The 12,252-nt window shown below is 42.5% G+C and overlaps 1 protein-coding gene across 2 annotated transcripts in view; it reads left to right on the forward strand.

Annotated features, from left to right (window-relative positions):
* The first annotated feature begins 1,433 nt into the window (after positions 1–1,433).
* Positions 1,434–12,252, forward strand: part of LOC134210846 (uncharacterized) — a 37,434-nt gene continuing 26,615 nt past the window's right edge. For both annotated transcript variants that reach the window (XM_062687201.1, XM_062687200.1), the window contains exon 1: positions 1,434–2,019. In XM_062687201.1, coding sequence (XP_062543185.1) covers positions 1,863–2,019 — 157 coding nt within the window. In that variant the 5' untranslated portion in view covers positions 1,434–1,862. The remainder of the gene's footprint in view (positions 2,020–12,252) is intronic.

Genomic DNA, 12,252 nt, shown 5'->3' on the forward strand with positions numbered 1-12,252 from the left:
ATCAAATGGTTCCACAAACAACCAATCGATTCAAACCGAGCGAATAGTGCAATAAAAGCTTTTGCCACTGATAAGTGGTGGCAGTGGCATGCTCTTTGGCTGGCAGTGCCGTAACCTATTCGTTGGACAAAGGGACCAAAGGGACCGGACATGTCCCCCTCCTCCCAGCTGGGATTCTTAGCGAACACGATGACAAATTTGTTTGGATGGCGCAGGACCTTCTTCCGATGCTATCTGGTCGGCCGTAAACATCAATCGGGTTCCGATATGGACCTTTGCCCTCTTCAACTTTGATCTTTTCTTATGTCGCCCTTTGACGCACTGGCGTAGGCGTCCGTGGGAAACGCAAGTAACAACCAGGTCGGTGCTAAGCTTTTACTCGACTTTGTAATTGATTCGATCCTGTTGTAAATAGTCAAAAATAGTCATAAATTGATCTGAGGAGCTAGATTAGCTTAGAATTTAAAAGACGAGTCCGCACCATTACATTTACTTTACAATATTAATACGCATGCTTTTTTCTGAAAAACTGTTTGAAAACAAATTGTCATCTAGTATCTGAAACTGAAACAATCAGCCACATTGGTCAATGCTGTGCTATTTAAAAAGATTTAAGCATCATCAGTCGGATCAAGATTGGGTTACTTCGTAGGGTTGATATTCATTAATCATTTTAGCAATTTCGTTGGCTCCATAAAGATGTTTTCCGAAAATGGCTTGCAAGTGCAGTGCTCTGCAATTGTAGTGCTTTGAACAAGTACAGATTTAAATTTCTGAATGGAACAACCAAAAAAATTCAAGTCGATCCTGGAAGGGAAGTGGGATTTTATAAATTTGAATGGAAAACCTCTTCATGTACATATATTTTTCACTCCTGAGTAGAGCATGTGTGATTTGAATAGTCAACGTTCTCGGTCGTCGTTTGCCAGGCATTAAAAATGCTGTATGCGTTAGTAAATATCATTTATTGTTAGCTTTTTGACAAACAACTCTTCTGGTAATAACTTCAGGCTGAATCATGCCAAAGTTGTTATAACGACTATATTCTGCAACAACAACGATGGCAACAAAGGATATCTATACTCCTTTACAGCTATCGAAGAGAAAAAAGTCCATGAACAGAATTAGCTCAATGTGGCTGAATGTTTTCAGTGATCAGCGATAATATCCATCCTACATACTCTACCTACCCCTCACCAACTCTCCAGCTGGCAACGTCACTGCCCTCCGGCATGGGCATGGGTTGATTTGCCCAATTGGATCGGATTTTCTAATCTTGAATCCGTTCGACTTTCGGGTCGTTGTTGTCTTTGTTGGTGAAACGCTTAAACGCCATACTATTGCACAGTGTGATGACAAGAAGGCCTGTGTTTGAGTAAAGATTAATTTTTATTTCAGCTTCGATTGCTTCCCTTTCCAATCGAGCGTGGAAAGCCTCCGGTGTCACAGTCAATGCCCAACCCTCGGAAGGATCTGTTGACGCGCTTAATCGGTGTTAGGGAAAGAAAAAGTAACAAAGCCTTTGAAACGGCAGATTAGCACTTTTGATTTGGACAAATCCTCTGAATTGAAAGCGAGAGGCAAGATTGCAGACAGGAACTGAACGGAGCATAAAGTGAAAATTGTGTCGCGTCGTTGTGTTTGTGTGTGGAAATTGCGTGCCAACAAGTGCCGTTGGATTTCATCGTAGTTCGGAAGATAAGCTTGTAGGAAGCCAGAAAGCACTTAATAGATCAATAGCGGAAATCGAAATTTCCAGTCTGTGCCTTCGGTCGTCGTGCACGGCGCCCAATCTGGGGTGGTGAAACTTCTCAAGTGCCAACGGTTATGAAATTGGACAGACAACAGACTCGGAAGCAATAATGCGAGCGGAGAAACGAAATATGGGGAGCTCAGCAGCCATAATCTTGCTGATTTCCGTCGGATTAGCGGGAGAAATTTTCGCATTTAGCCAAGTTAAGCGTGACGAAGGAGAGGTTTCTGCAGCACAGCGCTATTTCGATACCGTTGCACCCGAAGGTTGGTGTGTTTGTGTGCTCGAAGAACGTCTGGGTCTCGGTTGTGGAAATATGTTTATGATGCTGGGTTTAATTTAATTTTGTGATTTTCTTGAGCAGCAGCTTTTCAATCTTATCAAGCGTGGATGTCATTCTCTCTACTCTAATAGTCTGGTTATTGGTTGTCTTGAAAACTGATTATACAACTCCTATGTGATGAAGTCTAATGAAATTTCATAATTTCAATTTTAAAAGAAAGTTGGTCTCAATAAAATGAACTTTCAAATTAGTGATAATGCATTGCAGCGTTGCAGTACTGTCATAATAATAATAATAATAATAATAATAATAATTATATATGGTGATTATATATATATATATATATATTATATATATATATATATATTATAGGTGGGAGCTCAGGTGAAATACCCTGGGCGTCCATGAAAAACCACCATTTCGAGTAGGTGGGAGCTGAAGGCCCAATTCCTAAGCACCAATGAAAAACCACCCTCGGGCGAGCACTGGCGCTTGAACCTAGCTATTTAGCACTGTAAAGAATTAAATAACTTTACAGAACCCGTAGCTTCCGGGAATGAAAGCACACCCAAATATGGAGTTACGCTCAAGAACAATACCACCCATGCGATTGCCCGAGGGAAAGCTCCTACTGGAGCTGGTCCTGGAACGGGGGACAGAGCGAGCGGCCAGCGGCTAGAGGAAGGAGAGGTGCAACAGCGACCCTCTAGTCATCGGGCTCAGCCCGTGCCGACAAGGCAAAACAGAAACGGCAGCAGAAGAAATCACCAAGGCAATGCTGCACCTGCTGATGTTGCTGTGGTTGATCGACGTCAATCACTCACGTTAGCGGGCCGCCGACGGCAACGGATCATGTGAAGAATCAGTACGTGATCCGTTGCTACTACGTTTGCACCAGGATGGAGACGGATATGTCCGGCAGACCGGCGATGCTGGAGATGTTCAATGAGAGGTTCCTCGGTTTGCACCCCAGCTTGACCAGAACAAATTGTACACACGCCAGAGAGCTATTATGTCACATAATATGCTGACTCCAGAAGACGTAGAGTACATCAAGCGGGAAGTGCAGAGGGAATTAGGAGAGGAGGAGGAGGCAAGATCGAGCGATACGTCGAGAAGGAGTTCTGTTGGGTTGGATGCATCAATCGCAAGTAACCGTCGCGATTCGATTGCACCCGCCGCTCCAGGACCAACAGTGGAATTGCAACGACAGCAATTAAAGGACGAACTAGCTAATCATATGGGCACAGCAGTTACACAGTTCCGTGGGACAGAACCCATGTCCCGACACCGGATACCCAAGTTGCAGTACTCCTATCGGTTGACGAGTACAGTAAGCATCCTTAACCAGGATATTTTGCCACAGTACTTGGAAACCGTGGAGAACCTTGAGGAGCTGCAATTTATCGTGTATTCGGCTGCAGTGGCTGTTGTAAGAACGTTGGGATTGCGAACGCGCCCACAAGGTGAGAGTGATGGACGCGCACGCCCCAAAGCACGAAAACCCGCGTGGATGCGACGTCTGGAGACCCGCATCGCCACACTGCGGTCAAAGGTTGGTCGATTAACACAGTACAATCGATCAACCAGGCTAGTTCGGAATGTTGCTGAGATTGTGAAACCCACAGAACTCCGTGATCTCACCGAGGCGAACATAACTGAGATCCTCGACACCCATGTACAGCGGTTGAGTGCTCTTGCTAAGCGACTGCGACGTTATGGAGAATGTTCGAAGAGGAAGGAGCAAAATCGAATGTTCAACATCAACGAAAGGGAGTTCTACAACCACATCCGAAACGACAAAGCCGACTTTGGCGAGGGCCTTCCGGAGATTGGAGAAGTCACGCAGTTTTGGTCCAATCTATGGGAGAACCCCGTCATACACAACGGCGACGGGTGTGGATGGCAGAAGAAGAGCAATATTGTGGTGGAATTGGAGACATGACCGCTATCAACGTGACCGCCCAAGACATACGTGAGGCTACTCGGTATACCAGGAATTGGGCTGCACCAGGACCCGATTTTGTGCATAATTTCTGGTATAAAAACTCACAACGGTCCAAGGGCGGATGGCGGAATGCTTCAACACGGTACTAGATAACCCAAGGCAGCTACCGGAATTCATCACTAGGGGTGTCACTTATCTTCTGCCGAAGGATCGGAACACTTTGAACCCAGCCAAGTACAGACCTATAACGTGCCTTTCGAGTTTGTACACAGTGCTGTCATCGGTAGTAGCTAGGAGGGTGCAGAACCATTGCGACGTCAACAACCTTATGACCGAGGAACTAAAAGGTTGCCGACGCAACAAACGAGGCTGCAAGGATCAGGTCATCATTGATGCAGTCGTTGTTGGGCAGGCCACCCACAAGCAAAGAAACCTGAGCATGGCGTATATCGACTATAAAAAGGCATACGACTCAGTACCTCACTCGTACCTTCTTAAGGTACTGCAGTTGTATAAGATAGACGGTAACGTCATCAGGCTAATGCAGCACGCTATGGGGATGTGGAGCACATCCCTACACACTACCGACGCAGAAAAGGTGTTACGGTACAGGACTCTCAGCACCAGGAGGGCCACACCCCAAGCCGATACCTTTAGTCCTCTATGGTTTTGCCTTGCCATGAACCCTCTTAGCAGAGCACTCAACCAACACAACTATGGCTATCATTTGAAGAGTGGGGAAAGGAGTACAAACATTACCCACACCTTCTTTATGGACGACTTGAAGCTGTTTGCGGAATCTGTGGAGAAGCTGCATCAATTTCTGCGGCTTGTAACGGTATTCAGCAACGACATCCGGATGGAGTTTGGTATCGATAAATGTCGATCCATACATCTACACCGGGGTCACCTGGTGGATGCCGACAGTTTCCGCGTCAACGAACAGGAGGAGATTCGAAACATGGTTGAAGGCGAAACGTACAAGTTCCTAGGTTTCCTGCAACTGAAAGGAATTCGCCATACGACGATCAAGAAAGAGCTGCAGGAAAAGTTCTTGCATCGTGTCAACGGTATTTTGAAGAGCCTCTTGTCGGCCGGCAACAAGGTGAAGGCGATAAACACGTTTGCTGTGCCCTTGTTGACATACAGTTTCGGGTGGTGAAGTGGACCAAGACTGACTTGGAGGCGTTAGAACGAGCAGTACGAGTGGCGTTCACTAAGCATCGCATGCGTCATCCAAAATCGTCCATTGAGAGAGTCACCCTGCCACGTACAGTAGGAGGAAGAGGCGTCACCGATATACAAACACTATGTGTTTCTCAGATCCAGCAGTTGCGAAGATACTTCGTGGAAAGCCAGAACCGCCACGAAATCTATCGCGCTGTGTGTGAAGCTGACCACGGATTCAGTGCCCTGCATCTGGCGCAGGAGGACTATCAGCTGAATTGCGACATCAAATCTGTCGACGAGATGATCGCATCGTGGAAGCAGAAGGAGTTACATGGGACGCACCCCCATCAACTGGAGCTGGAATATATCGACAAAGCGGCGTCGAATACGTGGCTGGTGCGGGGTGAACTCTTCTCGAAACAGAAGGATTCATGGTAGCCATCCAGGACCGGGTAATTGCGACGAAGAACTATCGGCACTATATATTGCACGAAAACGTGGAGGACCGCTGCAGGAAGTGCAATTCAGTAGGAGAGACGATCGAACATATCGTGTCCGGGTGTTCAGCCTTAGCTGATTCAGCCTATCTCGGTCGTCATAACGAAGTAGCCAAGATTGTGCACCAACAGCTTGCTTTAAAGCACAACTTGGTTAACCAGTTTGTCGCCTACTACAAATATGTGCCTGTCCCGGTTCTGGAAAATAGTTTCGTGAAGCTGTACTGGGATCGCGAGATCATAACGGATGTCATCATTCGTGCCAATCGGCCCGATATTGTGGTCTACGACAAAAGGATGAAGCGGGTAACCCTCATCGACATTGCTGTACCGCTAGACCATAATGTCCAAACAACATTCTCCAACAAGATAACGAAGTACCACGACTTGGCGGAGGAGTTGAAGCAGATGTGGCACCTGGAGGACGTGCGTATAATTCCGGTTGTTATCTCAGCTACCGGAATCGTCCCGAAATCTCTTCTGAGATCCTTAGGAGAGCTGGAACTATCTCATAACCTCCATAGCATCAAAAAAACAGTGGTTCTTGGAACTTGCAGCATCGTAAGAAGATTCCTGAACCACCATAACTAATACATCCGGTGCAAACGTTTATTATAGGATTTTAAGTCAACCGGCGAATGAGATCCACAGAGCCTAATCCCCTTTGGCATTCAGATTGCCCGGGGTAGGTGAAAATTCCCAGCACGCTTGCTGAGGAAGTGCCAAAACTCTATAATAATAATAATAATTTTCTTTTATTATACTATGCACTCCTAGTGTGATAAGGATTCAAACAATCAAAGCAAGGAGGACAGCGTCGTAATGTGTGGTTGGCTAGTTTCGTCCTTACCAAGCGTGCTAGATCTAAGATGAATAAAAATCCGGAGTTATTCCATTAGAAATGGTAGAACTAGGTTTTTTGCGGCTCTTTATTTCATAGCGAAATAAGAAAAGAGGAAGAGAAGAATTGGCTTCATAACATACAAATTAAAGCTAGGAATGATTTTTGCCTTTCTCGTAAAGGCTATATGTTCGCTCCAAAAACAAACTTTTTATAGAAGGCCCGGAGACTCATAAGTGTTATATACCAATCGACTCAGCTCTACGAAATGAGATGATGTCTATGTGTTCTTATACAGAATTGTTAGAAAATCTAACAAGCGTCGGTTGGGTGTAATTAGTGTACGGCCCCAGAGAAGTATGTCGGACAGTATTGTTTGTTACACTGACGGCTCCCTTATCGAAGGTAGAGCGGGTGCAGGTGTCTACTCAGGTGAGCCGTGATTGAAACAGTCCCACTCACTGGGTAAACACTGCACTGTCTTTCAAGCGGAAATATTGGCCATCATGTGTGGAGTGCAATCCGCACTGCAACAAAGCATTATGGGCTAAGTAATATACTTTTGTACAGATAGCCAAGCAGCTGTTGAAGCTCTCGCTTCGACCAACTCAAGGTGGAAGTTTGTAATCGCATATCTCACTTCTCATTTCTAATTCTTTACTTCTCACTTCATAATATTGTCACTTATCACTTCATACCCCTAATTCATTACTTCTGATTTCTTACTTCTCATATTACACTTTTCACATCTCACGTCATAACTTGCTTCCATATTCTTATTTTTCATTTCTCACTTTTCACTTCCTACTTCTCACTTCTCATGTATCACTTCCGACTTCTTACTTCATATCTTATGTGAGAATCTGCTTCACACTCTTTTTTATTTTTCACTACTTTGCAATTTGAGCAAATTTTTTCATCGTTTCGGTCAAACGGCATTCGGTCAAATAAAGATTCGGCCAAAGGACATTTCTCGCTTAACTTTTCAAAAGGACCTAAGTAACATTTTTAACAATTAATTTGAGTACTTCAATCAAAAGCTTTCATGTTGCTCTGTTGATTGCGCTATTCAAATTAATTCATGGAAAATGTTACTTAGGTCCTTTTGAAAAGTTAAGCGAGATTTTACCAAATGGCCTGAAACCGTTATTTGTTCCATATTTTGTTTTTCCCAAATGATTAAATTTCGGTTTTGTATTGCTTGTTCTACGGGTATCCTACATGAATTCGAAAAATTTCCTCAAGACTTCGGAAGAATTCTTCTGAAATTTGTTTGAAAAATCCTGGAAAAAATCTTATGAAATTCCAAAGCATTCCTTCAGAAATCATAGACAGCTTTTTCAGAGTCTGGAGATTTTTTCCGCAACAATTTATTTACAATCTCTTAACGATTTCCTCCAAGCATTTTTCCAGTAACTCTTAGTAGAATTTCTTTAACAATTCATCCAGGAGGATACTCTGGTGTAATTGCTAGTGAAAATACATAGCACATGGGTCAAAGGCGCTAAACTTTTGAAAAAAAAATGCCAGGCACTGATGAAAATCGATAAACCAACCAATCCCGTATTCGATGCACAAGCACAGTCATCAAAACCTTGCAGCTTTCAGGCTGGACTCAACTGCCGTAATCTGAATAAGTGACATATACGCCATTTTCCAAAAATGGTTTTAACGAGTAGTACACATCGAGATCTTTAACATAAAAATAGAAAACATGTGGGTCGTAATTTGGCAGAAAATCATCGAGTGGTCGTTAGACAACAACAGTAGTCAAGTAATATTTTTACGTAAGGTGGATTGAAAGTTGGATCTTTTCATGACCTACATTTTATGAGAAGAAAGGGTTGACTGCAAAAGATGGCGTTCATCGCGTTTCAACGGCAAATAATCGAGCGGCTAACGTTGGCATCAGTAACTCCTTCTTCTTCTTATTGGAATTACATCCCCTATTGGGACATCGTCGCAGCTTAGTGTTTAAGCCAGGCGACAATTTTCGCATTTGTATTTGTATATCAAGAGGCTAACACGATGATACTTTTATACCCAGGGAAGTTGAGTAATTTTTCAACCCGAAAATTTCCTGCACAGAAGGGGGAATCGAACCCCGTCACCAGCTTGGTATTGCTTTATAGCCGCGCATTCTACCGCCCGGTGGAATGCGCATTATTGGAAATAAATCGATTCTTATTTCGGACTACCATTAAATACGAAAGAAAGATGAAAGTATTTTCTCGTAATTACAAAACATAATCGGAGATGTGATCTAGTGGCTACCACTTCTGCTGTATAAGCAGGAGGTCGTGGGTTCATTTCAGATACGTTTCTTTCCTACTTTGAATTTCTATCTTAGCTCTTCTGTGTTTCACGTGTAGTTCAATCGCAACGATGGCATCGATACCTAGCAGTCACAGCAGCCTTAGATCAACGTCAGTAAGAAGTCGTACACTAATTACGTAAGCACTCATGGGGGAAGGGGGGGTCGGCCATTTTCTTACGCTCTATATAAATAAAAATTGATTTGTATGGGAAAAATCTTACATGGAGGGAGGGGTGGTTGAAAAACCCCGACAAAATCCTGTCGTTATTAGTGTACGGCCCCTAACGATATTTGGAATTTCAATTATTAAATTATTCATACTTTACGTAATCCAACTGGTGGGTTGGAAAAAAAATGATTCAACTAGGGGAACTGTCCTGATTTCCGTCGCACTGAACATATATTCAAAGAAATACAGCACCAATTTTGTCGCTTCTTTTCGTCAACATGCGTACTCACTGCTGTAAAAAATCACAAAAATAAGAAACAAATCAAATCTCCATTGCTTTGTTTTTGATAGGATGAACATCGGAGCCATGAGATGAATTCCAGGAACAGTTCCCCTATATTCACTAAATTTTAATTTAATTATCAAGGCCAATGATTATGTCTTAGAACTGAACTAACTTACGCTAGCACGATGGACGTTTTCTTCGTGGCATTATCGGCGAAGTAAAGATTTTTTCGTTCACGCTGCACAGTGTTTTATTTTGTCTTTTCCACGATCGAAATACAAAAACTCAGAAAGTATTGATTTTGGATATAGGTTTTTTTTTATATCAGTGAAAATGATCAATTTTGTGGGTCAAGTGCCCCAGTTCAACTACCGGTTTAACTCCGCCAGTGCACTAAGGTACTGGACACTTTTCATTTGGGTTTAATTTAAACCCACGCCTGTCTGCTTTTTTAAACTCATGTGCGGCTAACGGGTGGCCACTAATTAGCTGGAATGGAAAGAATGGCTCGGGAAGAAAACTACAAGGGAGTACAGTTCAATCTGAGATCTACAGGGGTTAGACAAAAAGGTAAAATTATGTCGAAATTCAAATCATCATAACTTTGCGTACAATAATCCGATTTTGATAAAATCAAGACCATCAGAACTGGACGCTTTTCTAGTATACTGCCCCTTTGCAAAACCTAAGATTGGTCTTTGGCCACCGTAGATGTTCCGGGTTTTTCGAAGGTATGTTCAAAATGCATTTTTTTCACTGTTATCATTTTTTGTGACGTTTACTTATATCATGTTTTATGCTTTTTCCTAAAACTAGAACTAATGTGCCGGCCAATGGTGGCTGTAGATCAAGAATCCATCAAAACTACGCAGAGATATGGCCATTTCCGTAAAAACGGTTCCGGGAACATGATGAAATGATAACAGGTCGGAATAATGCAAATATGGGTATCTATGTTCATGGGTTTGCGGGACAATGATTAAAGAAACATTTCCGAAACATTTCCGAAACATTTTTGTCCACTGCCACCCTTATAGCAGGTTTCAAGGGCCTTCCCGAAGGGGCCGGTTTTGGCACCGTCTGGAACTATGCTTATATGGGTGTCAAAGTTCATGTTTTCCCAATACGATGAATATAGGATCTTTATTAAATATACAATATGGTGACTGTAAGACTCTCTGGCCAATTTGTAACAGGCTCCGGGTGTTCTGCGAAAGTGACATTTGTTCAGGGTGTATGGCCAATCCCGTACCGATTTTACGAAAATGGTCATATCTTTGCGTATACCAAACGAATTTTAGATCTGCAGCCAGCATTGGTCAGCTTATTAGTTCTAATTTCCAGGGAGAGCATGAAACATGATGGCAGTAAACGGCAGATAAAACGACAAGCAGAAGAAAAAATGCATTTTTAACATATCCTCGGAAAACCCGGAACATCTCCGGTGGCCATAGGCCAATCTGAGGTTTTGCATGGGGACAGTATACTAGAAGAGTTTCCGCGTCCGAACGTCCCGGTTTCATCGAAATCGGATCATTCTACGCAAAGTTAGGCTGATTTGAACTTCGACAAAATTTTGCCTATCTTAACCTTTTTGTCTAACCCCTGTATATAATAAAAATGAAATGGTCTGTGTTCGTATCCGCATAACTCGAAAACGGCTGGATGGATTTACTTCACTCCTTCAGCAGATATGTTCGTTATCGTTTCCGAGGGGTTTATATGATATTTCCTCATGCGAAAATCACACGTATGGTTAAGCAAATCGTGGAAAACTAAAATTATGAATCGTATGCAAACTTGGCATGGACACCTCAGAACGAGCATTTTCGCCTACTACGCAGGACAACGTCTGCCGGGTCGACTAGTATGTTATATAGAGAGTTGACCTTCGTCTTCAAATTCAGACTAATGAGCCCGTGGTTCGCCGGAATCTGTAACAAAAGGTCGAAAGGACAAAAAGATCGAAAATCAAAAGATCGAAAGACAAAAGGTCGAAAGGGACAGAAGTTGAAAAAACAAATGGTCGAAAGGACAAAAGGTCGAAAGGGACAAACATTCGGAAAGGAAAAAAGGTCGATCAAGAACAAGTTGACAAGTTGGGTGTATTCCAAAAGAATTTCTGAAATACATTTAACTTTCAGCAGAAGTAATACACTCATGTCATCAATCAAAGTTAAAGAAAGGGCAATTTGCAAACAAGGAGCAATCACTATGAAATAATATAATGAATATGTAGATAGTTCTGTTAAAGATAAAAAAGGTTGTTGAATTAAGAAATGAATAAAACTTGTATTGTGCGAGATTGATTCTTTCTGTTTCAGTCCTTGTCTAATTCAATCTTTTGTAGTTTTCGACCTTTGCTTCTTTTCCACCTTTTGTCCCTTTCGACATGTTGTCCTTTTTGACTATTTGTCCCTTCGAGCTATTATCTCTGGACCTTTTGTCCGCCGTGCGGCTTGCTAGTATCACATGACTCCTGGTCTGCCATATCGATTTTCCGGATGCCGGATCCGGATACCTTTTAATCACCTTTATATACAATTGAGCTCAGGAGACCACACACATTCCTATGACAGTTTTCGAAACATTTTCATGCTTAACAATTACGTACCTGACCCCAGTTTTAAAGAAAACTAAATTTTCAAAATGATGGTTCTCATCGGAATTTCGGAATTTGGAACTGTTTTCTACAATTGATTACAAATTTCCTATAGTTTTTAAGGGCATTAGTCATCAAAACAAGAGGTTAACAAGAATGTGTCCTGAGAGTATTTGAATAATTTGTTTGAGAAACTACATACCGTGGAGAATCAAATTTCGGACACACTCAAACTTCGGACGCTCCAATTCGTATGGGAAATTTTCTGAAATATTTCATCGAAATGTTTCGTCAAGATGGGTAGGAAGAACTAATAGTTTTAGCTTGTTTTAGCATAGTTACATTCTAATAAGACATGTTAAAACAATGCAACGAAATAATTAAAA

This window comes from Armigeres subalbatus, chromosome 2 (assembly GCF_024139115.2).
Source record: "Armigeres subalbatus isolate Guangzhou_Male chromosome 2, GZ_Asu_2, whole genome shotgun sequence".
Classification (NCBI taxonomy): Eukaryota; Metazoa; Arthropoda; class Insecta; order Diptera; family Culicidae; genus Armigeres; species Armigeres subalbatus.